The sequence below is a fragment of the Arachis ipaensis genome, chromosome B3, assembly GCF_059453495.1.
Source record: "Arachis ipaensis isolate K30076 ecotype BB chromosome B3, ASM5945349v1, whole genome shotgun sequence".
NCBI classification, from domain to species: domain Eukaryota; kingdom Viridiplantae; phylum Streptophyta; class Magnoliopsida; order Fabales; family Fabaceae; genus Arachis; species Arachis ipaensis.
Window position 1 is genome coordinate 129,709,441 of NC_142438.1, and position 27,450 is coordinate 129,736,890.

Consider the following 27,450-nt stretch of genomic DNA (forward strand, 5'->3'; position numbering starts at 1 on the left):
AAATGTATTAAAAAAAATTTAAAAATTAATACTTTTAATTAAAAAAAATCAATTATTGTTAATTTAATACGAGACAAATAAATGAAAAACTAACATTTCTCTTAAATAAAAACTCAATATAATCATAAGTATTAGATTAGTTTATTGTGTATAAGTTAGAAAAAACCAAGACTATAAGTAAAATAAAAAAAGTATGGTAATGAGATCAAGGACTTCAAGCCTATTAGTATGGTGGGGTGTGTTTATAAGATAATTTTTAAGGTTTTGGTGAGGAGGTTGAGAACATTTATACCTGAATTGGTAGGAGAGACGCAAACTACTTTTGTGAAGGGTAGAAAGATTCATGATGGCGCCCTTATTGCCTGTGAGACGGTGTAATGGCTCAACACGCATAGAAAGAAGGCGGCAATTATAAAGCTAAATTTTCAGAAAGCATATGATAGAGTTAGATGAAGCTTTGTGGATATTGTGTTACAGAAGATGGGATTCGGGCAAAGATGGAGGAGTTGGGTGAATTAGTGTGTAAGTACGGCCACTATGTCAGTCCTAGTGAATGGATCACTATCCAAGCCGTTTAAGATGGAGAGGGGCCTAAGACAAGGAGATCCACTGTCTCCTCTTCTGTTTGTTCTTGTGGTGGATGTGTTGCATAGGATGTTGGAAGAAGCTGTAAGGAATGGGCGTATTACTCTGCTACTGGTTGGGAGAGATCATATTGAACTGTCACATCTTCAATTTGCGGATGACACTATCTTGTTTTGCCCTCCGAAGACAGAGACAATTGTGAATTATAAGAGGTTGTTGTGCTGTTTTGAGCTGATGTCTGGTCTGAACATCAACTTTGAAAAGTCGAATCTGATCTTAGTTAATTGTGAGCAGGAGTTGGTGGAGCATATGTGTGACCTCCTACAGTGTGCAAGCAAGCTAGTTTACCTGTGAGGTATCTCAGGATTTCTTTAGGAGCGAACCCGTGTTTGGTGAAGACTTGGAAACCGGTCATAGATAAGGTGGAAGAGAAGCTTAGCTTATGGAAAGCGAAGGTTCTAAACAAAGCAGGCAAGTTAGTTCTTATTAAATTGGTGTTGAATAGCCTACTGGTATACTACCTTAGCCTGTACAAGATGTCAAAGGCAGTCGCTAACAAGTTGATTGCCTTACAGAGGAGACTCCTGTGTTGTAAGAGGATGGTAACAATGGTATACCTCTAGTGAAGTGGGAAGTGGTTCAGGCTCCTAAAAAGACTGGGGGGTTGGGGTTGGGGATGCAGTGCTCAGGAACACAACACTACTGTTTAAGTGGTGGTGGCAGTTTTTCAAGAAAGATTATTCGTTATGGAAGAAGATTGTCTGTTCGTGTAACAATTTGAATCCTCAGATTATGCTTTCTAGTCAGACTCTACCGGTAAAGGGTGGCCCCTGGAAAGACATCTGTCAGTTGAATATAAAAGCATAGCAGGTAAAAGAAAAAATTATTAGTGGGCTGGCTATAGAAGTTGGAAATGGACGTAGGACACTTTTCTGGGAAGATAACTGGGTCCAGAGTGGTCCTCTGAAAGCGAGTTTTCCAAGGCTCTTCTCTGTTTCAAATCAACAAGGATCTGTGATAGGGGATTGTGGGTTCTGGGATGGGTTATAGTGGATTTGAAATTTCTATTGGAGGAGAGAGTTGTTTCAATGGGAATTGGAACTAATTCACCAACTTCATGAGAGGTTAAAACCAGTAAAATTATCAGCTGACAGAAAAGATAATCTTGTTTGGAAATTTGATAATAAAGGTATTTTTTCTACTAACTCTTTTTTACAGGTGTTGTAATTGGAGACTCTTTCGGAGGAGATACGAGTTATAGCTTCACAAATGTGATCTGGAAAGGGTTGGTTCTGCCTAGAATTGAGCTGTTTGATTGGTTTGTTTTAGTGGGTAGAGTGAATACTAAAGAAAGGTTGAGTAGATTAGGCATACTTCACCAGCATGATAGTATTTGTGTCTTGTGTAAAAAGGAGAGTGAATGTGTTCATCATTTGTTTGTGTTCTGTGAGTTTACGTGGCAGGTGTGGTGCGTCTGGTTGAGATGTTTTCATAGAGATTGGGCTGTCCCAGGAAGCATTAAAGGCTTGTTTAAGAGTTGGAATGGAACGCCTAATAGAAAAAAGGAGCAGAGGAGGTGGCTGACTGGGTTCTTTGCGGTTATTTGGAACGTCTGGTTGGAATGCAATAACAGGATTTTCAACAATAAAGAGGTAAATGTTGATGTCATACAAAACATGACGTTTTTGAGCTCTAAGGAGTGGACTGGTATTGATCCTACTGGTTATTGATGGCAATGCCGAAGATGAGATAGGATTGTTAACCTTTGTATTTAATTTTGCTTCCGTTTATGTCTGTTTTATGCTCCACTCATGTGTTGAGCTTCCTTTGTTTCAAAAAATAAAAAAAAAATCAAAAAAATAAATTAAATATGTAAAATTTAAAATCATAATAAAATTCAAATCATAAATCATGGCCACATGTTATCCTACCTGAATTAACAATTAAATTCATATTCTTAATTATAAATCTTTATATATTTATTATTAAATATCTTATAATTACACTAAAAATGATCAATTATGTAGTGTTATTGTATATTGAGTAAATAGTCATGTTGGCACTTAAAAAATTTTGTGTTTGTCAAAATAGAACCAAACATTTATTTTTTTCAAAATGAATTCCAAAAAATATACACCGTTTGACAAAATGACTTCAACGTTAACTCTTCACTCTCGACGTTAATAGAGATGTCTAGGTGGTACATTAAGTTCTTACTTGAAGAGTTAGAATGATATACATGAGGTTGATTCACATTTTAACCTAAAGAAAATTTTAAACCCCAAATTGAGTAGTTGGTGGAGCAAAAATAGAAAAGAAATTTTCGTTGACTCAGAATGGCATTTCTATCTGCGAGAACTATGAGGGCTGCACCAAAATAAAGAAAAAACCATTTGATGGAACCTACTTCTGCTGTTAGGAGGTGGTGATACTAAAATTGAATATCCAGGCCAACTCTGAGCGTTGATTTTTTTATTGTTCTTTTTGGTAAGTATGTCATCTTGAATGAAATCCATTGAAATATAGCTTTTTGATTCCTTTTATTTGTTGAATCTTTTTTTTTTCTTTCTATTTTAACAGAAATTAAGAATGGGATGTAGATATTTTGTTTGGGTTGATGAAGTGAAAAAAGAGATTAAGAAAATTAAAATAAATGTTAGAAGAAGTGAAAGGATGGAAAGTTAGACAATGAGAGAATTATAAGACTTATAGCTATGAGCTCATGTGTGATTAAAGAGTACATGAGGATGATATAAATTTTGTTGTTGGTACTTATAATTGGGATAGCTTTAGTTATATTCATGAATATGTTCTCATTATTTAGGTAATGGTAGTCTTATTGTTGCTGTATGATGATAAAGTTAATAGTAAAAAAATGTTATCTTTGGATGTGCTGAATGCTAAAATTGTATCTACAATGAATATGTATTCTTTGAACATGTGCTGAATGCAATAACAACAATTCTTTATCAGATGAGATTTTTACTGTGAGTTGATGGAGATAAATTGAGTCAATGAAGATAAACTGAAATGTGAAGGAGTGAAATAGGGCTTTTAAATTTAATAAGAGAAAATTTTACTTCCCTTCCCTTTTTTGCGAGATGTTAAAATGACATTTTTTTTCCCTCTATTTTATAAATATACATTCTTCTCCCTTCTAACTTTTAAAAAAACCTCCTCTTTAATCCATTTTAAATTTTTTGTGTTAACTATTATTAACTTTATTCATTTTTAAAGAAAAAATAAATTATTTTTTGAAAAAATACCCATTAACAAAAATTTTATTTTTTATCATTAAAATTTTCTTACCAAAATACCCTTTAATAAATTATTCTTTTATTGATTGAATTATATTTTTACTAAAATATTTTTAAAAAAATTAATAATTAAATTATTTTTTTCTAAGATACTTAGCCTTCAATAATTTTTTAATTATTAAATTATAATTTTACTAAAATTTTTGTTAATAATTATTTTTATATTTACTATTAATTTTTTATATCAATATATATTATTTTAACATTAAATAAAAAAATCTTACCACTGTTAATATGTATAACAATTAATATATATTGATATTGAAAAATAATCTTACTAAAATTTTTTATTTAATGTTAAAATAATATATATAGATATCAAAAAATTAATAGTAAAATATAAAAAAATTATTAACAAAAATTTTGGTAAAATTATAATTTAATAATTAAAAAATTATTGAAGGGTATTTTAGAAAAAATAATATAATTATTAAATTTTTTAAAAATATAATTTAATCAATAAAAAATAATTTATTAAAGGATATTTTGGTAAGCAAAATTTAATGATAAAAAATACAATTTTTGTTAATGGGTATTTTTTTAAAAAATGAATAAAATTAACATTAGTTAACACAAAAAGTTTAAAATGGATTAAAGAGGAGGTTTTTTAAAAGTTAATAGAGAGTAAAATGTACATTTATAAAATAGAGGGGAAGGGAGTATCATTTTAATATCTTACAGCAGAGGAGAGTAAAATTTTTTCATTTAATAATCTCCCATCTAAAAAAGGGTAATATTGTAATTTCACATTTAACCCTTTAGATAAGTATTTAATGTGTCACCTAGATACCTCCGTTAAAATCCAAAATGATGAGGAGTTAACGTCGAAGCCATTTTGTCAAAGGATACCTATTTTTTAAGATTTATTTTATTAAAAACAAATGTTGAGATCTATTTTAACAAAATAGAATTATTTTAAATGTTAAAATGACTATTTATTTTTGTATATTTTATATATTTTACAAATATTTTGTATTGATAAATAATTTTTAGTATACACATTATATAATTCATTTCTTTTAAAATAGATTTTATTATACCATATTTTATTTATCTAACGATATATATATATATATTGAAGAAGTGAGTCAAATTATTCACTTTAAAGTGTAATAAAAGATTGAAATTCTTAGGTATTCTAAGAACAACTCAATATGCTTAATTTCCTTCTAATTAATATTATAAATTCATTATTTTTATAAGTTAACTTTAAAAGATTAATAAAATAAAAACTAACATGACTTGATTAACATAAAACAAAATGAATATCATAGATTAAAAAGTAAAAATATTCATTTGTTAAGGAGAACGCCAATTAGTAATAACTCAAATGACAGTCTCCGCATACTCAATTAAAAAGTTGGGGTTCAAGTCTCCTATCTTTGGTTAAAAAAAAAAAAAAAAAACCGCACAAAAATTTCTCAACAAGGAATAAATATCTTTCTCAGTCTTTTGGCTAAGATCAAATGAAAAAAGTCATAGATATTATTTTGTCAGATAAATATTAGAAGATAAACAGAATATCTCTTTAATCAGTAATTAATTAATAATATCTAAAAATAGAAATTAAAAATATATTATTAAATTATTCTACTAAAAAAAATGGAACTAATAACTAAAAAATAGTCGATGAATGCAATAAATTTTGCTGGTTTAACTGTTTTAGTTTTGCTTATGATGCAAGAAACACGATATCGGATTTACATTAATTACCTCCCAATTCCGATCTCTCTAGTCTCTAACTCGCCTGACGTGGTTAGTTCTGTTGTTACACGTCACTATCATTCTAGTTAGTGTTGAGTGGACAATTGCAACACTCATCTGTGGTCTTCCGCGCAATTCAAAGTGGCCAACACATGCCGTATACATTTCGTTAATTTCCATTCCAGGTCCATCCACATGGAGAAGAAGCAGAGTAGTGCAGTGGCCATGGGGGTTGATGACTCGTTGAGCCCGCGAGTCGACGCCGTGAAGCCTTCAAGGACTGTGGCCATAAGCGACCAAGCAAACGCACTGGTTCAAGCTGGCGTCCCCGTTATTCGCCTGGCCGCGGGGGAGCCCGATTTTGACACTCCCGCTCCCATTGCTGAGGTCACCAACTAAACTAACACTCTTTCCCTCTTTCCAATTCTGTGCTGACTCCTCACTCTTATGGTTATGGTTATCGATAGGCTGGAATTAATGCAATTCGTGAAGGCCATACAAGGTACACCCCCAACGCCGGAACATTACAATTACGCCAGGCCATTTCTCATAAGCTCAAAGGTAAATCTCACCTTCTTTTCCCTTAATCACAAAACTCACTATCAGATTCTCATAGTGTGCCACCATTGCTGTTGCAGAGGAGAACGGGATCACTTACGCCCCTGATCATATTGTGCTTAGTAATGGAGCCAAGCAAAGTCTTGCCCAGGCCGTTCTTGCAGTTTGCTCCCCGGGAGACGAGGTAACTATTTAATTTCAGCATAATTTTCTTTTTTCCTCTTTTTAATTGTTCTGAGTTTAGCCTAATGCTTGGCCTAGCAGTTCTGTTGCATAGGTTATGATGATGATACCGTGATACATGCTTTAGCAAGATGTAAAGTATTATTTAATAGTTATTAATTTATATTTTTAAATATTAGAATATTTTATTTAATTTTATGTATTTTAATTTTTATTTATTTAGTTATTAGATCAAATTTTATATTAGTGGATTTAATTTTTTTTATTTAATTTAATAAGAGATTATAAATATCTCTTAGGATAAGTGAAGTTGAATTAGTCTCTTTTTTGTTATGTTAGGCTAGAGTTGCTTATTGTTTTTGAGATACAGAGACACATACAAAAAAATATAAAGATACACAAATTTTGTAATGTGTTTAGTAATATACAAGACACATATGTATAAATTAAATGTCAATTTTATTCTGTGCGTCTTATGTATTGTGTCTTATACATTGGTAATTTCAAAAATAATTAGGAATAAAAAAGTCAAATTTTGCGTCTTCTTAAATAAGTTCTTTTGAAAAAGGAATTTAAAATATAAGGACTTTTATTAATAACAGCTTTTAAATAAGTTATTTTGTATTTGGAAAGTTATTATAGAAGTCCTTGTTTTAAAGTTGTGCATTAAATAGGAGTGATAAAATAGCTTTTGAAAATAGGAGAAGTCACATTTTTTAGCTTCTTCAAAAGCTCTTAAATAACTTTTTGAAAAGTTAAAAGTTTATCTAAAAAATTGTATCAAACACTATTAATGTAACTTTTTATAAGTCAAAAATAAAAAAAAAATAGTTTTTGGAGTTTTTCAAACAGACTGTATTTTGTGTGTATCTCTATACCACCGTGTCTATCCAAATCCGTGTCTCACCAAACAAACGCCGGATGTGTACCACCGTGTCTAATAATTAGTGTCCATGTGCCAACAAACAAACACAACCTTAGAGAATTAGATAGAAGATTGAGTAATTCCTTTTGATTTAATTTTTAAACTGTGCTGTGGATAATTTAAGTTGAATAAATTTCTTTTTTGTTGCATAAGAAATTGGATAAAAAGTAGAGTAATTCTCTTTTTATCCAATTTCAATTTATCTCTTTTTTTTTTATGCCTTATTTGGTATCATATGATGTGAAAGAATTTTTCAGGTCATTATTCCTGCTCCATATTGGGTGAGTTACCCAGAAATGGCAAGGTTGGCTGATGCGGTACCTGTCATTCTTCCAACATCAATAGATAATAATTTCCTTTTGGACCCCAAACTCCTTCAATCCAAAATTACTCAAAGATCAAGGCTTCTCATTCTTTGCTCGCCATCTAACCCAACAGGATCTGTCTACCCCAAGAAATTACTTCAAGACATAGCCCACATTGTAGCAAACCACCCCAGGCTTCTGGTACACTCTTCATCATGACATCAGTGTTTCAATTTGTTTGACCTTCATATTTTCATTCAAGATCTTACTTCACTTCTTTTCTGTTTTATTCAGATTCTCTCTGATGAGATTTACGAGCATATCATTTATGCACCAGCAACTCATACAAGCTTTGCATCACTACCAGGAATGTGGGACAGAACCTTAACTGTGAACGGATTTTCCAAGGTTGGTCGGTAAATAATGTGGTGTTGTCTTTCTAGTAGAGTTGTATTTGTATCTGCAATATCCCCACCACCCTGGCTTTTTAGTGTCAGTTTTTGGTCTTTGTTTTGTTGATCTGTTGCCAGATGATGTATATTTCATAGGCCTTTGCAATGACTGGATGGCGGCTTGGATATATTGCTGGTCCAAAACATTTTGTTGCAGCATGTGGAAAGATTCAAAGTCAGGTATGCAGCAGTTTTCTGTTAGGCCATGTTTTTCTGCACAATATCATATCTCATGATTTCCTTCTGATATGCTACATACATACAATAGATTATTCGTTTTTTTATCAGATTTTCCATCTGGAAGTAAAAATTCAGGGGGATATCCTAGCATTCATTTGGAATTAGTTGAGGCAACTATGCTGTTTGCATTATATGCCTTACATAATGGCTGATGCATCCTATTGAATTCAGTTCACTACAGGGCCCAATAGCATAGCTCAGAAAGCTGGAGTTGCAGCGTTAGGACTAGGCTATGCTGGTGGGGAAATTGTAGCTAATATGGTGAAAGCATTTCGGGAGCGACGAGATTTCTTGGTTAAAAGTTTTAGGGAAATGGAGGGTCTTAAAATATCAGAACCCCAGGTTTGAGAAAACTCAATTATGTATTTGTTAATTCCTTAATAGTTATTCTCTTTGTGTTTTGTCTCTTCCTAATATGTTTGTTGTTCTGCTTCATAAATGTGTACTCTTTCTTCCCACATGCAGGGGGCATTTTATCTATTCATTGATTTCAGCTACTACTATGGAAAAGAAGCTGAAGGATTTGGTAGAATTGATGATTCGGAGTCCCTTTGTCGATATCTTCTGGATAAGGGCCAGGTAAACTCTTTTAATGGACTTTATTGTTTATTTGAGGAACATATTAGTCAAGTTATAAAACTTGCATGGAGTTTTCAAGTTGCCAGTGAGGTAAACATTATTTATTACGTTTTGATACGTGCTTCAAATGTTCGTGATATGAAGAGTTCAAGAGTTATTTAGAAGATATTTTAGTTTACATTTTTAGAATATTTTATTTAATGTATTTTGATTTTGTTTATTTAATTACTAGATTGGGCCTTATGTTTATGGGCTTTAGGGTTTTCTTTGTTTTAACCTAATAAGAGGTTATAAATACCTCCTTAGCTATTGTAGTCGTAGCATAGAATTTTTAGAGGTTTCAAAACCCATTTTTGGTTTCGTGATGAAACCATGGTGTGGACAATTGAGGTTGAGGAGTCCCTCTCTTGTTGCATCGGGGAATTGGTTAGAAGGTTGAGGAGTCCCTTCGATTCAATTTCCAAACTATGGCGTTGACAAGTTAGGTTGAGGAGTCCCTTTCTTGTTGCGTCAAGAAATTGGGTAGAAAGTAGAGTGATTCTCTTTGTATTCAATTTCAACTTATCATTTTTGTTTCTATTTTAATTTCAATGTATCTTTTTATTCAGTTTGAATCCTTATTTTCTTATTTATCTTTTATTTTCGTATCATTTGGTATCAGAGCTCAGGTATTAGATTAATTCTTATTAATCTATATTTGTTCTTCTTTTATCATAAAAAAAAGAGTCCAGTGTTTGTTGCGTCTTTCATTTTGTTCTTGTGTTCTTGTTTTCGTTTGTGTTTCATTATTTAAAAAAAAAAAAAGAAGAAAAAGAATAAAGTGAAAAAAAAACAAAAAAAAGAAGAAAAAAACCAAAAAAAAAAAGAAATTATCTTCCTTATAATTATTGTCCTTTTCATATATTATTTTTTTTCACCTACAAGATTCGAGGACGAATCTTTTTTGAAGAGGAGGAGAATGATACGTGCTTCAAATGTTCGTGATATGAAGAGTTCAAGAGTTATTTAGAAGATATTTTAGTTTACATTTTTAGAATATTTTATTTAATGTATTTTGATTTTGTTTATTTAATTACTAGATTGGGCCTTATGTTTATGGGCTTTAGGGTTTTCTTTGTTTTAACCTAATAAGAGGTTATAAATACCTCCTTAGCTATTGTAGTCGTAGCATAGAATTTTTAGAGGTTTCAAAACCCCTTTTTGGTTTCGTGATGAAACCATGGTGTGGACAATTGAGGTTGAGGAGTCCCTCTCTTGTTGCATCGGGGAATTGGTTAGAAGGTTGAGGAGTCCCTTCGATTCAATTTCCAAACTATGGCGTTGACAAGTTAGGTTGAGGAGTCCCTTTCTTGTTGCGTCAAGAAATTGGGTAGAAAGTAGAGTGATTCTCTTTGTATTCAATTTCAACTTATCATTTTTGTTTCTATTTTAATTTCAATGTATCTTTTTATTCAGTTTGAATCTTTATTTTCTTATTTATCTTTTATTTTCGTATCATGTTTTTTGGTGTTTTGGATTGCAGGTGGCCTTGGTGCCTGGGAGTGCATTTGGAGATGATACTTGTGTTCGGATATCATATGCAGAATCCCTTACTATCCTTCAAGAAGCTGTGGAGAGAATTAAGAAAGCACTCGCCCCTCTCAGCTCTGCTGCACTCCGTTAAAACCCTTGCTTTGTTGTTCTAATGGGTTTATTTTATTTTAAGTTCGGCATTGTACATTATGTTTCTCTTTATTCTGAAAATAATAGGCTACGGCTATTGAAGCTGCGGCAAACACCACCCAATAGAATGGCATTGTGTGAAATTTATTCATCTGCCTCTGAAGTTTGGACTGAAAAGTATGAGATCGAATAACAATGAATACAGTTTTACATCATTTCTAAACAAGGAGAGATAGGTGTCTTTACTAAACTTCCATATCTACTGGAGTAAAATTCTTGTTTGCTTCTTTTATTATTAATAGAAGATGGTATTTCTGGCATGAACAATGCCCAAGTAAGCAAGTTAAGCAACAATTAATTAAAATTTAACACGTAATGTAGCTAACATAGTAATAGTTAGTCTTTTATATATCATGTGAAGTTGGAATAATTTTTAGCTTTTGTCGAAGACTAAATTTTAGCACTTTTTTGTTTTTGCCAGGATGGGTTGGAGGACAACCTCCAACCATGGACATTATAATATCACAATACTCACGCACAGTCGCATACTACGCATTTACACAGAGTCACACACAACATTGAGGTTCTATCCACTAAATCTTAGCTTTATTACCTTCAATATTAAAAAATATGATTAGCAGAAATAACAGTATGGCACTTTTGTTTATTGGATCATCACTAAACAAAATAGTTCCTGACGTTATCCCTAGCAAAAACCCAATTACAAAATTAGCTGTGATTAACTGAGTTTTCTTATAGTAGGACTTGTTAAACCAGAAGGCTTTTTTTCGGTTTTACCCCAAAGGCTCAAGAACATGTGCTATTGGACATCATACCCCGAGAAGTACAGCCCAATTTGTATTTCGTAAAGGCCCGTAACATGTTGTGCCGTGTTCTATTGTTTCTCTCGTTGGCGTGTAGATTAATAAGGGTGTTTTCGTTAAGGGATTGATAAATTGGCCCAGCTATATTTTATTTATTGACAAAAACTTCTATTCTAGTTATATTCGTTGACCCAAAAAAATCCGGTTATATATTCCTCTAGTATTTCTTTGACGTGGCTTGGGACCGGAAAAAAAAACCGAAACGGAAAGAAATAGAATCATCAATTAACTAATTTGGCATGTCATATTTTTCGATTAAAAATGTAATTTGCATACGATTTTCACACGCCAACAAGGTGATGATGATTATATTACTTACTAATTACCACATATTATGTCTCACCTTATTAGATTGAATTCCGTGAATGGAGAGGGCTTGAAAGTTTTGATTGAAAGTTTCCTGCTCTGGAGGCAAAGCATGCAGCACAAGCAATAACGAAAAACAGTGTAGCAAGGAAAACGCAACCTTAACCCGTTACCCTTAATTCCCATATTCGGATATTCCTAATATACGCGCACGTTTAACCTTCTCCTTTCCCCCTTCATGCACATTGACTTTAACTTGAAGACAATCAACCTTCTTCATCCACCTTTTCTCTTCCAAAGGACTACCTTTGCTTATATATATGCACATGCCACATAGCTAGATGAACCCAAGTTATTGGAGCCAGAAAGAACGAAGAAGCTAGCCTTATTATCAACTAAGTGATATCGATCATCATGGATTCATTCAATGTTGAAAATGCACCCGAGATTGTGTTCTTTGATTTGGAAACCAACGTGCCCAAGAAGGGTGGAGAACGGTTCTGGGTGTTGGAGTTTGGAGCCATTGTTGTGAGCCCCCACAAGCTCATGGAGGTTGAGAGCTACAGCACCTTGATCAAACCCGAAGACCTATCCGTGGTGCCAGTGAGGTCCAGCAGAAGCCATGGAATAACTCGCGCTGCTGTAGAGAAAGCTCCCTCCTTTGAGGACGTTGCAGACAGGATATTCAGCATTCTTGATGGCAGGGTCTGGGCTGGTCACAACATCCAGAGATTCGACTGTGTTCGTATCAAAGAATCCTTTGATCAAATTAACAGGCCTGCGCCTATCCCAATTGGAATCATCGATTCTTTGGGTGTTCTAACTGACAAGTTTGGGAGAAGAGCCGGTAACATGAAGGTACATGCAAAACATGAAGCTACATTCATTGTTATCACATGTTCTTAACCAACATTATTTATATTATGGGGCAGATGGCAACGTTGGCTTCTTATTTTGGCTTGGGTCAACAAAAACACAGGTATGCTATTTGCATTTCTACTTCTAAATATTCTGTATTAGTTCCTTTTCTGTAAAACTTGAATGATATATGGATTTGTGGTGGCTTATTTTGAAACAGGAGCCTTGATGATGTTCGCATGAACTTGGAGGTTCTTAAGCATTGTGCTACGGTGTTGTTTCTGGTGAGTGTTCATAAAATTAGTAAATTAACTTTGAAAATAAACACAAATATGAATTACAGGAGAATGCATGATGGTTCTTACACATTTAATTTGTTCATGTTTTGGGGATGTCAGGAATCAAGTCTGCCAAGCACATTGCATAGCAACTGGAATGGGTGCTCGAGTTCGACCATTATGACTCGAAGCAGAAGAATTGGGAAATCGCCCTCCAGAGAAGACACAAGCAGAAAATCTCCTCCATCTTCTTTATTAGGATATCAGAGGACAGTACCCTATGCCAGGGGAAGTTTAGGAAAGGTTTGTTTAATTTTATATTGGAATACTCGATTCATTTTGATCATGTATGTATATATGCTGTAATGAGAATGAAAATGTTTTCAAATGCAGATGGCTGAGAGTGTGAAGGGCCTAGTCTCTAAAGCCCAAGGCCAACCAACTATTAACCAAATATTAAAGCATTCTCATTCACTTTTAAGATGATGGAAGCCTCTTTCAGAATGTATGTGACTCACCAGATTAGATTGACTGACTAGTGACTACCTTGTGAAAAAGGCCTCACATTGTTGGAAGGAGGTAACTAAGGCCACCATCATGTCTTTCTAAGATGTTCAAGATCCCTAAGGGAAACCATGATGTGGCACCACACAAATTCATTTGTACATAGATTGATCATTCATTCATTTCAAAATTCTTGAAGCACCTCTCTTAAAGTGAAAGCTGCTTCCAAGTTGTAATAATGCACTTATCTGTATAAAAATCATGTTAATCCTATGAAAAGTGCTATATCATATTGTAGACAAATATCACACAAGTCGAACTCCAAACGCTTTTTCTGTTACACAATAATAGGTATATGCTTTTATAGTACAGAACCCAAATTGCACTTATTCCGCTGTCCCACTATTATTCTACATAAAGCATGTGTGAGCAGGAATATCTACACATGACCTATGTTACAACATGGAAAGATAAGATTTTATTGTCACGAACAATGTAGAGTCACAGTGGTTGGTTCAATTTGTGGCCAATCAAACCCCAACTTGTTATTAGCAATCCAGTTTGCAGTCAATAGCTTCTGCAACAGTCAAGAAGACCCTTTCTCCGATTCTCTTGATCACTTGCCACCTTGGATTGGCAATGGCTAACTGAGAGAAATTTATAGCAGTTGGTAACACAATATAATGAACAATGTAGAACCTGAAAGCAAATGGAATATCTGCCTTACCTGTTTCCCACTTGAAACCAGACTCTTATAAAGTTCCTCTAGAGAAGCAATTCCTGAGGTGTCAATGCTCACCAAATCTACCATCATAATTAAAGTGGTGTGTTGCTCATTGCCCGGTGCTGCTTCTTCATGAATGATCCATTTCATGATCCTTAATTAAAAACAAAATTTGCTGAGATGAGTTTTAAACGCTTATTGGAAGTTGCTAAATATCTTTCTCTGACAGAGTTGGCATTAGAAAAGCAACGCAAGGGTGACGAGTTAAACCCAAAATGGTCCTATGATTGGCATCATGCAATCAAATCGTCCCTAAAATTCTAATTGCACTAATTACGTTTTTGAGATTGAAAAAAATGCATCATATTAGTCTCTGACTTATTTTCCATTAATGACGTGATGACATGCATGATGACGTGAACTGTAAGTGACACGTCACTTCATGATTTGGCCACGTATAATGGTATGATGATGTGGTGACCAGTGACACGTGGCATGCTGACGTGGATGATTGTGCCACGTGTCACAATGTTATTTGGCCACGTGTCTGTTTGTGTCATGTGTCGCAACAGTATTCGTCCACGTATCATCCATTATGTCATCGTTGTATATGCACCAAATTAGTCCCTCACTTTGCATTAAGTGACTCATTTTAGTCTCTGAAATTGAATGTCGTGCACCAAACTAGTCTCTTCACCAATTTTTTCTCATTTTTTTAAAATTTAAAATTTTAATATCTTGGATACACTAATTTCAATTCTATTTTTTCATATATCGTTTAAATACAAGTGCTTTTATAAATAATTTTAAGATTTTAGTTTTAATTATATAATTTTTTAATAATTTAACATTAGTAAATTTTGTAATATATAAGTATGTTATTATAAAAAAAATAATTATATGATTGATTAGACACATTTTTTTCATAAAAAAAATGTGTTTTTAACAAGAAATTAATAATTAAAATAAACATTTTTTTCTTATAAAATACACGTTTTTGTTATGTGTAAATGAGCCAGATTGAAGGCACTTCAAGCACCCTCACTACCATCTTTGACCTCTGCAGTCTAGACGAAAGAGGTCGGAGATGGTAATGAGAGAAGCTTGAAATGCCTTCACGTCAACTCCAAGATAGCGGTTATTAGGGTATCTGCAAGGAAAAAAATATTTTATAAAAGTACTGAAAGAGGTCGGAGATGGTAGTGAAGGTACTTGAAAAGCCTTCACGTCAACTCCAAGTCGGCGGTTAGGGTATTCGCAAGAGAAAAAATATTTTATAAAAACATTTTTATTTGAAGAACGTGTGAAAAAATAGAATTGAAATTAATGCATTCAAAAATATTGAGAATTTTGAATTTATAGAAAAAATGAGAAAAAACTGATGAAGGGACTAGTTTGGTGCATGACATTCAATTTCAGGGACTAAAATGAGTCACTTAATGCAAAGTGAGAGACTAATTTGGTGCATATACAACGATGACATACTGGATAACAAGTGGACGAATACTGTTGCGACACGTGGCACAAACGGACACGTGGCCAAATAACATTGTGACACGTGGCACAACTATCCACGTCAGCATGCCACGTGTCATTGGTCACCACATTATCATACCATCACACGTGGCCAAATCATGAAGTGACACGTGTCACTTACAGTCCACGTCATCGTGCCATGCCATCACGTCGTTAATGAAAAATGGGTCAGAGACTAATATGGTGCACTTTTTTCAATCTCAGAGACGTAATTAGTGCAATTAGAATCTCAAAGACGATTTTAGTGCACGAGGCCAATCTAAGGGATCATTTGGGGGTTTAACTCCAAGGAAAACTTAACACGAATGATTCCAACCCGTGGAGTGTTAAGACTTATGACCTCCAATGGATATCAATATGATCTTTGCAAATATAATTTTCTTAATTTAGCTTCACGCATCTATTAGTAATATATTAAAAAATAACTGTCTTTTACATTGACTAACTGAATAGTCATTTAAAAAAATAGATGTAATTGTATAACTGTGTAAAACGTTTTACACTGTATAAAAATTAAACTCTTCTAATCAATTTGGGTTTGGCGAGTGGTTAGCCCCTTAAGCTCTTCTTTTTTAATCTTAACTTTTCATATTCTCTTACTCTATATTCTTATGTAAATTACACTATTGCTTTCAATGTTAATATTAATTCTTTTTAATAGGTATAAATTTAATTGAAATATAATTCCTTTTCTTCTCTTTTCATACTCATTACTCATTTTTATATTTATTATATAAATTAATATTCACTTCACACATTTTCTTTACCTCCTTTCGCATAATCTTATACATCTTTTTCTTTCTCCTTTCTCTCTCCATTCTTACTAATTTTTTTGCACAATTAGAATTTGGTTGATGACCATAATTTTTATTTGGTTTAATTACTCTGTTGGTCCCTATAATTTCGCGAAATTTTTAATTAGGTTCTTATACTTTTTTTCCTTTCAATTGGGTCCCTATACGTTAATTTTTTTTCAATTTAGTCCGTATCGTCATAAAACCGTTTGAAATAACAGAATATTCCATCAAAAAATCGAATATTCTCATAATTTAGTTAAAAAAACCTAATTAAAAACATCTCTATTTTTTTGAAATACCAAAAATACCCTTTATATTTTGTCCCCCAAAATTAGAGAACTCTAACTACCCCTAAGTTATTCTCCTAAGTTCCCAATTGGATTTCTCCTCCGTTCACACTCTGCTGCCGTCTTCCATGGCGTCGTCGTCGTCCGTCGCTGGGTGGTCGTCGTCCCTCTGCGTCGTCCACGGGTGCTCTGTTCTGCTCCGCTCGTCCGCCTTGCCTATTGCATCCCCTCGTCTCGCCTTGCCTCACCGCGCCTCAGGTGCCTTGTCTCGAATTGTCGCTCCTCGACTCTGTTTCGGTGTCTGGACTGGTTCTGCAACAACAGGTGATGATTGAATTTTATTTTAGTTTTTCAACTGTTGGATCGGAGGAGATGAACCAGGTTGCATGTGGGAAGAAAACCAGTCAGATGGCTTTCATTTGTTTGAATTGCAAAGATCGGGAGTATAATGAACATGTGGGTTTCTGTCAACGTTGGGTAATAATTCTTCTCAGTAATGTCTCCTTCCCACTACACTAAGAACGGGAGAAATGTTATGCTTAAAACAACTAGTAGTCAAATGGCATCCTCTCCCGATTCTAATGCTTCAGGTACAATGTTGAGAAATCTTGATTGTTAAATACCTCTAATTTTGTTTATGCTTATTTTTGGTTGCTGCTTGTATGTAATTTGACTTTATTTGATTAGGTAATCAGCATCCTGAATGACAAGAAGAACCAATTGATCTAGTTGTGAAGCTTAGTTTGCTAAAATTAATTTTGATTGTGTTAAAAAATTTTGATTATGAGTTCTGATTATGTATTTTATCTGTAATTAATTGATTATGTTAGAAATAAGAAAAGAGGTAAGATTGGAGATAAGGTGTTTGATTAAATGCCTTTGAGAGAGTTGAATTGATTATGAGTTCTGATTATGTATTTTATCTATTATTAATTGATTATGAGTGTAATTGATTATGAGTTGAATTGATTATGAGTTCTGATTATGCCTTTGAAAAGAAACCCTCACTCCTGCATTCTTCTTGCTGTATGTGTGTGCATTGGTAATATCTTGTTTCAACGAATAATATGTGGTAGGTGTATTCATAAAGTATCTTTGAAAACTCTTTTTTCCCTCTGTTCAGATGATATATGGGGAATGAAATAGGAAATTAAATTTGCACTTTCATCACTCCCAAAAGAATTAATTCATAACTATGTATCTCCTGCATGAACTGCTCATTGTTGAATGCCGAGTATATTGTTAAAGTTATTAACCTTTTCACAATCACAGGTTGTGTGAAATATGTGGTGAGACTGCAAAAAATATTTCAGAATCACAGGTTATCAATAATTCATTTATGGAAGAGTGGAACGAAAGTAGGTTCATAGACGGTGGTAATAGTACCTCAATCAGCTTGTTTGGAAGATGCTGGCGTGGACAGCCATTCTGTAACTTTTTGATAGCATGCTTGGTCATAACTTTTGTTCTACCATGGTTCTTCCGTGTAAATATGTTCTAGAAAGAGAGTTAGATACTGTGATGAGTTCTTCATTATTTCCGGCGCACATACTTTGGAACGGGTATTAACCTTGTCCAAATTTCCATATCTCAAGGTTTGTGCCTGAAGCTTCAATGTACAAAAAATGTTACCAGTTAGGGAACTCACGGCCAAATGGTTTCATTATATGAGATTCCACGGATTTGATGTGTGTCTTTTCTTCTGAGATATATACATTGTTCATATAGAGAGATTACTTTAAGGGTCCAAAAAAAGAAAGGGCAAAAAAGTTATTTGTGGTGATTTAGATGTTGTGTTAGAATTCAATACCTAATTTGTTGAAAAAAAAAAGCAAACAAACAATAATATTTTCTTCTCTTGGTTCCTTTATTTTAATAAATTCTTTATCTTGTTTTATTGTATAAAATTTGATTTGTTATATTTTTGGGGATAATTTTGACAATTTATTTTATATATATTTATTATTATTATTATTTCTGTTTTATTTTATCCATTTTTTTTAGTTGTTCTTAAGATAAGATATTTTGAAAGTTAAAAAAAAAAAGAGAGAGAAGGTATTTTTGGTATAATTTATATATAAATAAGCAAAAGAATGATAGTGACAAAATAAAAAGGATTATAGGAATATCTTTTTTGTTGTAGAATCATTGAATAGGGATTATAGGAATATCTTTCATTGAATATTTATAGTTTTATCGAATTTTCAATTAAGTCCCTATACTTTTTTTCTTTTCAATTGAGTCCCTAAGGGTATACAAGTAATTTCACAATTCACTAACATTTTTTTAATGTTTAACGTTAATAAGGATTAAATTGAAAAAAAAATTAACGTATAGGGACCCAATTGAAAGGAAAAAAAGTATAAGGACCTAATTGAAAATTTTGCGAAACTATAGAGACCAACAAAGTAATTAAACCTTTTTATTTTTATTTCTTTTAATTTACTAAACGTATGTATTAAGTGATTGTGTGATTGTATTTATTAATTTGTTTATTTCTTTATGTAATTATGCTCATGAGTTATATAGTATTTTTGTCACGTATATATCATTTCTTTTTTTTTCAATAATTTATATTTTTTTAATATTATTTAGTTATAATAATATTATTGAAAATACATGTAGTCATAATTCATGAAAAATAAAATAAAAAAATTGAATATCGTTTTTAATTATCAAAACATTAATAATATTTACTATATAAATCAATATTCACTTTACGGATTTTATTTTATCTCTTATAACATAATTTTATATCTCTTTCTCTTTTTTTTTCTTCATTTTTACTAATTTTTTGCACAACTAAAATTTGATTGATGACCATAATTTTTTTTTTAAATTTGCTAATGTATGTATTAAGTGATTGTATTTATTAATTTTTCTATTTCTTTGTGTAATTATATTCATAAGTTATATAGTGTATTTATCGTTTATATATCACTTCTTTTTTTCAATAATTTATATATATTTTAATATTATTTATTTATAATAATATTATTAAAAATACACATTTTCATAATTTATAAAAAATAAAATTAAAAAATTAAATATTATTTTTAATTATTAAAACATTAACATTTTTAAAATTTTTTTTAGTTTTTGTCTCTAAATCTTAATTTTTCTATTTTTGTCAATCGTTCAAACGCTACCTAGGCTAATAGAATTCGGTTATTGCATTTGTTGCCCGCTTCAGCCATCTTGGCAATTTCAGCCTAAAAAAACAGCAGTAGCACCGACCGATGCTGCCACTGCCACCTAAATACATGGACCAAACTTAAAAAATTCAAAAAAAATGAAAAGTATTTCTTTCTAACACCGTGTTAATATCGGATTTTAACTCTGTAACTCGGCTCTAAACTAGACTAAACTAAACTCATTTTTATATCCTTGAATTTTACTCCTATATAAAAATCATCACTTTATTTTAATTAATGTGGAGAAGTTTGTAGGTACTTTGGTAAATTAAAAATTTTACTAAAAAAATATTAGAAAACTATTAGAATTTATTGTTTTTACTATCAATAAATTATCGATATTTAAAAATATAAAATTTATTAAATTACTAAATTAAAGAAATTAGACTAAATAAATTAAATTGATGACTAAATAATAGCAAAAAATAATAATCCTCTAACATTTTTTTTTACTCTATTCAATTTATGTTGTAATATATCCATAGGTTATTTTAATTTTTAAAAATAATTTTTCGAATTTATAAAAAAAAAAATTGTACTTTCTTCTTTAAATGGACTATTCTCTCCTTCCAAAATTGTTAATATATGTCACGACATAAATAGAATAAAGCAAATATGATATTTTTACTCTTAGGGCACCTAAAAGGGTTTCATTAACGTGTACCTATATATTGATGCTTTAGATTGTGAACATTTTCATGTAAAAAAGTTGCGCTACCCCTACCTCAATGGCAATGTATACAGAACGCTGGCTATATTATTGATTTAAAAAAATTATACCTTTTTATTGTTAAAATTTTAGTTTTTATATATATGCTGAGTTCAAACTTCTTGAAACCATTGAAAACGAGATAAATTAACTATCACTACTTGATTAATATGGTATTGGTAAAAAAAATCACAAAATGCTTTAACTGGTCCTTTTTTTTTTTTTTCAAAAAGAAAAGTAACTAATATATTTGGATCTATTTATGTTGTAAAATAATGGAATGTATCAGAAATTCCAGATTACATGAAACATCAAAGTCTGTGATGAGTTATCACATATAGTTTGGTGCGAAGCTTAACTTGAATGTTGTTGGTGTTGCCAGATATGGTGAAGAACATGCAACAATCATATAAGATTAATAACAGATGAGAGGCAGCTACAGAAATGATAGTATATTATAATTAATAAGAAAAATTATAGAGATTGAGATGGCGTCACTTGGAAGATGATTTCTTGCGAGGAATGCATTTGTGGATGAGCCCCCCTCCTTCTCCTCCCTCGTTTTCTTCCATTCCCAGCCTGCTGCTTCGTCTGCATAAAAACGCTTGATCATCACTCGTCTCAATTTTTCACGTAATGAGAGTCATAAATGTAACTACCTTTGTTCGTCGTAGGAATTAGATCTGGTGAGTTGTGGCTCCGATGGGGATGGGGCTTGGGCTTTGATGGATTCGAGGAGGCTGCCACTGAAGTATTCCTTATCCTCACATTGCAACTTCCCCACAGTCTCCCTTTTCTTGGTGGTCCCCACATTGCTCTCCAAAGCGGAGCTACCGCACGCTATCAGCTGCAGCAGAACCGAGTGACGACTCGGTGTTGCTCCTTCATCTTCTAACACTCTCCGCTCATTACCTTGGTGGTTCAGCTTTTCAGCCAGAGTAGCAGCACCTGGAACAGGGGCAGCGCCAAGTGCTGCCGAAACTGTACTTGTGTTGATGTGAAGGAGTTCTTCGGTGGATACACCTCTGGAGCAGCGGGAATGGGGTGTGGTTGTGGAACTCGTTTTATCTCCCTGCTCCTCCTCATCGTCATCAACATCATCATATGCATATCCTTGGCGTTCTGAATTGGAATTGATGCGTCTTAATGGTAGAGAGAGATTGAAAAAAAGTAGATGAGAAGAGGGAATGAAGTAGCGTACCGGTGGAAGGTTGAAGAAGCTGAGATCCTTTGAGTACATATTCTTCTTCTCCTCCTTGAGAGGGGTGTAGTATATCCTTGGGTGCCAAGTCATGCCAGACGTAACCGCTCTTATACTTCCTTTTACTAGACCATGAGTATTGCAAGGGCATGGCAGTACCTCTGAGAGCCATGAGGCGATCAAACACGTGCTTCAAGCGAAGAGGTAGTTGCGAGGGCAGAAGGGTAAGTTCCATCAAGTGTGGATGCTCTAAGAGCCCGTTTCGGGAGAGGTAGTAAACAACTTGAACCTTCCTGCTACCTGAACAACGAGGACTGGGACCGGGACCGGGACCCTTCAACCTCCACGTTTTTACACGCTCAGGGCTCGTCTCTCTCTTGCTCCTCCATAATCTTTCCCTTTCTGAACCAACTTCCATCTTCCTATAACGACATACAGCACCACAAGAGAAATTAATATGGAGAAAAGGAAACACACTTGTTGCATTGCATGGCAAGCAGAGTACAGTGGACCTTAAAACAAGCGCAAAACCAGGATTCCTTTTAGAAAGCGAAACACATCACGTATTACATATCACTCTCTTATTAAATTATTAATCAACTCATTCCATGTGTTATTGATTGAATAGAGGGTTGAGACAGAAGTGACCTTTGCCTGAGATTGCTTGCAGAATCAGATACTGGTCACAAGTTTGTCTTCTCTGAATTCTCTCTATCCAGTATCCAGGGGCTGTTCCCCACGGGTCAATACAGTCTCATCTTAAACAGTTCGTTAACACTTGGTATATTAGTATCATTATATTTTTAAATATGATATTAGAACATCCTAGTGCAGTGAACACAGTAGAAAGCAGAGGATTACTTAAGAGCTGAGTAGGGGCCTAGGGGGACCTCGTCTCCCCTCCTCTTGTCCCATCCTATGCTATAGAGCCTACTCTCTTCCTTAATGGAGGAACCAGCTTTATCTGCACCATTCCCTCGATGCCCCCACAATATTTCCCACTTCTGGAAATACATAATGCAATATTGTCAACTTTCTCTACTCCCAGCTTCACATGATTCCATAATCGATATCTGCAATTTAACTCGAGTTACTTTTATGCCACAGTTGACTTCCCTCCTTCACATGCTTCCAATTCTCTCTGTTTAGCTTTAGTCCTCAAAAGTAATTGAACAACCTTGTTCACATTAATAATTTACTTTTTTTTTTTTTAAATAATAATATTAGGATATCTTTTTTGTCAAGTTATATCCTAACATACACATACCTTCTCCTCCCCATGGGTTTTATACTTTTATATAACTACTACCTAATCAAATAAGGCATATATAAATGTCATTAGACCTAGCTTCGAAATGCAGGCAAATGGCAGTTTTTGTTTTTGGTAAAAAAGAGGCCCTTAGGCCGAAATGGCAATCTTATGTATACGTGTTTTAAGCAATTTATATAAGGCCTATGTGGGCTAGCACTAACTCATATAACCTCTATTGGGCTTATAACACATCTCCCTTAATAAGGCCCAAATATAGAATGTCAGCTAGTTCTGGTGTTGGGCCTTTATGACTCCTAATTCTTAGGCCTAGAATATTTACAGATCAACGCGTGCTAGCCGAAACAATAAAAGCCCTGATCAAATAAAAGCCCTGTCCAATATGAAACAGTTTTGGTCCCTAGTCCTACTCATTTGCACTTTAAGCTGGCATATACAGTAGGTAGTAGTAATCTGTCTTTTAATGAGAAGTCAAATTGATTAAGACATAGCAACAAACAGCGGTTGTATCTGCCAAGGATGCTATGGCTAACCCCTGCCTACTCTATTACTCTGTTAATGGCATTAGGAATCACTTATTGGATTAAGAAACAAGCAAGTAAAGTATCATATATGTTTGCATTGACACTTTTCTATTTCCAGTTTTACTTGATTAATTATAGCCATTACGGTATTACACATTCTTGTATGAGAGATTCAGTGTGAAGAGCGTGTTGCTGTTTTAATCTAAACAGAAAGTTTTACATTACACAACTAAAACTAAAGAAAATATTCCGCCTCATAGTAAAAAATTTTAAAGTACTATATTAGAATTTAATTATGTACGATTTGTTTTTATACCTAGAGATATATTCAAAGGGCTTTTGATATAATATATCTCACAAAAATTTAAAGAACTGAGTATATATAGCTATTGTTTAGCATTACTGTAAAAGCATATTTTAACGAAACTCTTTCTACTTTGGCATAATTGAGCCAAGACTTTTTATGGGAATGTAATGTATGAGAATGACGCATACATAATAAAGTGGTAGGGGTTGAGAGTCATGACTCATGAGAGCTACCTGTTTTGTCTTTAGAAAGAAAGTTATTTCTAGAATCAATCCTTCGTATAAGCTGTTGCCTGCAAGAAGCTGCACGCTAAGCACTCATGGAGTCATAGTCATCATTCAATGATCAATCGCATATATTTAGTTTATTTTATTCTCTTTTATAATAAATAGTTTAAATACCCTATGGACGTATCGCTTAGTGACTACGTTTTCTTTGTAAATGATATTTAATGAGTAATTCATGTTCTCGGTATAAAGTACCCGAGAGTCGAACAATACTTTTCAACAACCCAGGCTTTACTAAGAAAATAGTAATCTTAATTTGAATATATGATCTAAGTATAAAAAGTGTAGTTATATCACATCAAAATCCAAAATAATATAGTGGGTGTCATGCATATTACAATTAATTAAATGCGGACGATCATTGCTTGGAATCTTGTGTTGCAAAAAGACATGAAAAATAATTTCCGGTGATGTGGCATTTTCAGCATACTCCAGTATACGTAGGACAATTAATGTAGAAATAGAAGAAGATGATCAGCCACTACATAAAAGTAGCAATGCACCCAGCTAGGTTTCAAGTATAATAGTCTCATGTACACCAAGATAATAATTAATTAACCAAGCACGCACTTTTGCAGAGATGTCTCTAAACAGTGAAACCATTATTATTTATATGCTATATCCTCGTGGGTAACGCTCACTCCACACACACAAACACAAGCAATAGTGGAGTAAAATGAACAACCGATTCTTCTTCTTGAGCCTTGTGGTTGCCCTCTGTCACTATGTTGCTGTTGCTGAAGAATCTGGAAACAGTAGTTCCTCTTTGACGCTTAGAGCTGTGAACCTTGGAAATTGGCTCCTTATTGAAGGATGGATGAAACCTTCTCTCTTTGATGGGATTCCCAATAAAGATCTTTTAGTATGTTGTTGATTTGAAATGTATCACGTCCTGTTTATCATTTTCTTCCGTTACAAGATTAGCAATAATATGGAAAATTTCAGGATGGAACTCAAGTGCAGTTCATGTCAACCAAGCTGCAGACGTATCTCAGTGCAGAACATGGAGGAGGAAGCATTGTAGTTGCCAACCGCACCACCGCCAGGGGGTGGGAGACTTTCAGGGTTAGTTTAATTTACTGGATACAATGTTTTTTTTAGTTTCTAGGCAGCAACATAGGTATTTATATTATTATTTTTATAAAAAATAAATTGATATTTTTGTGTGTACAATTGTCAACAAAGTTGTGGAGAGTGAATGAAACATTCTTCAACTTTAGAGTGGCCAACAAGCAATTTATGGGATTGGAGAGTGAAGGTGAAGGAGGAAACAATGTAGTGGCAAATTCGGATTCAGCAAGCAGCAGCATGGAAACATTTCAGATTGTGAGGAATGATGGTGACCCAAACAGGGTTCGCATTAGAGCACCAAATGGCCTCTTTTTACAGGTAGGTGATCATGTTAAGTGTTAATGTTGTATAATATAATGTATGTAATGTAATGTAATAATAGTATTACTCTATGTAGGCTACATCGGAGACTAAGGTAAGTGCAGATTATGAAGGGTCAAGTTGGGAGGATAGTGATCCGTCTGTGTTCAAAATGATAATTTTGACAGAGAGCACGATAAGAGGGGAATACCAAATTACAAATGGCTATGGTCCTGAGAAAGCTCCTCAAATCATGAGGGTATAATAAACATATGTTTCATTAACAACTCATAACAAGGACTTTCTACTCTCTAATTGATTTTGATGGAGCTATGCAGGATCACTGGAATACGTATATCACAGAAGATGATTTCAAGTTCATGTCAGAGAATGGGGTAAATGCTGTGAGAGTTCCCGTAGGGTGGTGGATAGCTCAAGATCCAACACCACCAAAGCCATTTGTAGGGGGGTCATCGAAGATATTAGACAAGGCCTTCACATGGGCACAGTAAGACAAATTCAATTCAATTCAATTCTCACTATCATCAATGACAATGATGCTTGTGTTAATGTGATTGCAGAAAGTATGGGATGAAGGTAATCGTGGATCTGCATGCATGTCCAGGTTCACAAAATGGTAACCCCCATAGTGCCACCAGAGATGGATACCAGGAATGGGGAGATTCATACATACCTCACACTCTGGCTACCATAGACTTCCTAGCTCAAAGGTCTAAATTACATAAATGTCCATGCATTTTGTTGCATTCAATTGGTCTTACTTGTGGTGTGCATGCAGGTATGGAGATAGACCAAATCTAGCAGCAATAGAGTTGATGAATGAGCCTCGAAGGATGGATCTCGGAACCTTAAAGAAGTATTACCAAGCAGGCTATGATGTCGTACGGAAACACACTTCCACTGCTTATGTCATCATGTCTAACCCTCTTGATAGAGATTCAAAATCTCTTCTTTCCTTTGCCGGAGGTTTCAATAGAGTAGTCATTGATGTGCACTATTACAACCTGTTTGATCCCAAATTCAACAGCATGAATGTCAAACAGAATATAGATTATATTAGAAATCAAAGAGCCTCTGATCTTAGCTCTCTCACTGCATCCAATGGACCCCTCATCTTTGTTGGTAAGAGTCCTCTTTTAATTTATTGGATCATTGTAAATGTTGTTATTTTGACATACTAGTTTCATTTGGCAGGGGAGTGGAGTGGGGATTGGAGTGTGCATGATGCCTCAAAGGAAGATCACCGACAGTTTCTAAAGGCCCAAGTGGATGTATATTCTCGTGCCACATTTGGATGGGCTTATTGGTCCTACAAATGTGACTCTAACAATTGGAGCCTCAAGTGGATGATTGACAACAACTATGTCAGCTTCTAGATTCTCTCATTCACCATCTCCTCACCTCAATTCCACTTTTAAGTGTAAATTACACAAAGCAACATATTCTCACTATATAACGTTTATAATTACATACAGAAATAAGATTATAAATGTACCAAATGTTTAAAAATTACATGCATGGGACTTGAGATATACAATACAACTGAAAACAATTTCTCTAGGCAATTTGAAATAGCTGAGCAAAAACTCCTTCAAGTTGTTATTGTCTGCTTTCTGATATTTGTTATATGACTTGACTTGATTGAATGCAACTTAACTACTTTTCCACCCACCGCTACTTATAAAGCAATGAGATTGCTTGCTCTCATAGGATCATCATGACATCATCTAACACTCACAATTCACATGCGACATACTTATCAGAACACTATCTTCATTAGAGGGCAAAGAACTAATCCGGCACGGATCTGAGATCCATTTAAGAGTTTGTTGCTGGCCAATGGGTCACTGCATAGACAAGGCGGAATTCGAACTCCTGAGAC

General features: G+C 33.7%; 5 protein-coding genes across 7 annotated transcripts; 4 read left to right on the plus strand and 1 right to left on the minus strand.

Moving 5' to 3' along the window:
* Positions 1-579: 579 nt before the first annotated feature.
* LOC148572448 (uncharacterized) lies at positions 580-2,315 on the plus strand. The gene is made up of 3 exons (XM_088507496.1): positions 580-826; positions 913-1,056; positions 1,804-2,315. Exons 1-3 carry the CDS (start codon positions 580-582, stop codon positions 2,313-2,315), a joined length of 903 nt encoding a protein of 300 aa, XP_088363622.1.
* Positions 2,316-5,722: 3,407 nt separating this feature from the next.
* On the plus strand, positions 5,723-10,736 carry LOC107631110 (bifunctional aspartate aminotransferase and glutamate/aspartate-prephenate aminotransferase). Of its 2 annotated transcripts, none has more exons than XM_088510114.1 (9): positions 5,723-5,993; positions 6,074-6,167; positions 6,245-6,348; positions 7,530-7,778; positions 7,872-7,985; positions 8,126-8,209; positions 8,441-8,611; positions 8,735-8,993; positions 9,840-10,095. In XM_088510114.1, the coding sequence occupies exons 1-9, from the start codon at positions 5,802-5,804 to the stop codon at positions 9,974-9,976; spliced, it is 1,404 nt and encodes a 467-aa protein (XP_088366240.1). In that variant the 5' UTR covers positions 5,723-5,801; the 3' UTR covers positions 9,977-10,095. The 2 variants fall into 2 exon arrangements, with proteins under 2 accessions (XP_088366240.1, XP_088366239.1); XM_088510113.1 differs by lacking the exon at positions 9,840-10,095 and adding an exon at positions 10,371-10,736 and having other exon boundaries at positions 5,729-5,993; positions 8,735-8,848.
* A 1,275-nt stretch (positions 10,737-12,011) lies between these two features.
* On the plus strand, positions 12,012-13,729 carry LOC107634653 (Polynucleotidyl transferase, ribonuclease H-like superfamily protein). Its single transcript, XM_016338081.3, has 5 exons — positions 12,012-12,558; positions 12,633-12,679; positions 12,779-12,842; positions 12,957-13,139; positions 13,230-13,729. Exons 1-5 carry the CDS (start codon positions 12,115-12,117, stop codon positions 13,320-13,322), a joined length of 831 nt encoding a protein of 276 aa, XP_016193567.1. The 5' UTR covers positions 12,012-12,114; the 3' UTR covers positions 13,323-13,729.
* Positions 13,730-20,827: 7,098 nt separating this feature from the next.
* LOC110269520 (protein SOSEKI 2-like) lies at positions 20,828-22,553 on the minus strand. Of its 2 annotated transcripts, XM_088509678.1 has the most exons (4): positions 22,437-22,553; positions 21,789-22,210; positions 21,247-21,709; positions 20,937-21,178 (listed from the first exon to the last, which is right to left on the minus strand). In XM_088509678.1, the coding sequence occupies exons 2-4, from the start codon at positions 22,204-22,206 to the stop codon at positions 21,082-21,084; spliced, it is 978 nt and encodes a 325-aa protein (XP_088365804.1). In that variant the 5' UTR covers positions 22,207-22,210; positions 22,437-22,553; the 3' UTR covers positions 20,937-21,081. The 2 variants fall into 2 exon arrangements, with proteins under 2 accessions (XP_020973068.2, XP_088365804.1); XM_021117409.2 differs by lacking the exon at positions 22,437-22,553 and having other exon boundaries at positions 20,828-21,178; positions 21,789-22,335.
* Positions 22,554-24,612: 2,059 nt separating this feature from the next.
* On the plus strand, positions 24,613-27,140 carry LOC107631109 (putative glucan 1,3-beta-glucosidase A). Its single transcript, XM_016334438.3, has 8 exons — positions 24,613-25,038; positions 25,122-25,241; positions 25,362-25,565; positions 25,645-25,806; positions 25,886-26,055; positions 26,129-26,278; positions 26,347-26,690; positions 26,763-27,140. Exons 1-8 carry the CDS (start codon positions 24,853-24,855, stop codon positions 26,942-26,944), a joined length of 1,518 nt encoding a protein of 505 aa, XP_016189924.1. The 5' UTR covers positions 24,613-24,852; the 3' UTR covers positions 26,945-27,140.
* Positions 27,141-27,450: the final 310 nt, after the last annotated feature.

Coding starts and splice junctions, on each gene's coding strand:
- LOC148572448 (XM_088507496.1), top strand. CDS start 580: ATGGAGAGGGGCCTAAGACAAGGAGATCCACTGTCTCCTCTTCTGTTT. Junction 827..912: donor CTGTTTTGAGCTGATGTCTG/GTCTGAACATCA, acceptor GACCTCCTACAG/TGTGCAAGCAAGCTAGTTTA. Junction 1,057..1,803: donor GAAGGTTCTAAACAAAGCAG/GCAAGTTAGTTC, acceptor TCTTTTTTACAG/GTGTTGTAATTGGAGACTCT.
- LOC107631110 (XM_088510114.1), top strand. CDS start 5,802: ATGGAGAAGAAGCAGAGTAGTGCAGTGGCCATGGGGGTTGATGACTCG. Junction 6,168..6,244: donor CATTTCTCATAAGCTCAAAG/GTAAATCTCACC, acceptor TTGCTGTTGCAG/AGGAGAACGGGATCACTTAC. Junction 6,349..7,529: donor TTTGCTCCCCGGGAGACGAG/GTAACTATTTAA, acceptor AGAATTTTTCAG/GTCATTATTCCTGCTCCATA.
- LOC107634653 (XM_016338081.3), top strand. CDS start 12,115: ATGGATTCATTCAATGTTGAAAATGCACCCGAGATTGTGTTCTTTGAT. Junction 12,843..12,956: donor GTGCTACGGTGTTGTTTCTG/GTGAGTGTTCAT, acceptor TGGGGATGTCAG/GAATCAAGTCTGCCAAGCAC. Junction 13,140..13,229: donor CCAGGGGAAGTTTAGGAAAG/GTTTGTTTAATT, acceptor TTTCAAATGCAG/ATGGCTGAGAGTGTGAAGGG.
- LOC110269520 (XM_021117409.2), bottom strand. CDS start 22,206: ATGGAAGTTGGTTCAGAAAGGGAAAGATTATGGAGGAGCAAGAGAGAG. Junction 21,710..21,788: donor GCTTCTTCAACCTTCCACCG/GTACGCTACTTC, acceptor ATTCCAATTCAG/AACGCCAAGGATATGCATAT. Junction 21,179..21,246: donor AATTCCTACGACGAACAAAG/GTAGTTACATTT, acceptor GTTTTTATGCAG/ACGAAGCAGCAGGCTGGGAA.
- LOC107631109 (XM_016334438.3), top strand. CDS start 24,853: ATGAACAACCGATTCTTCTTCTTGAGCCTTGTGGTTGCCCTCTGTCAC. Junction 25,039..25,121: donor TTCCCAATAAAGATCTTTTA/GTATGTTGTTGA, acceptor GGAAAATTTCAG/GATGGAACTCAAGTGCAGTT. Junction 25,566..25,644: donor CAAATGGCCTCTTTTTACAG/GTAGGTGATCAT, acceptor TACTCTATGTAG/GCTACATCGGAGACTAAGGT.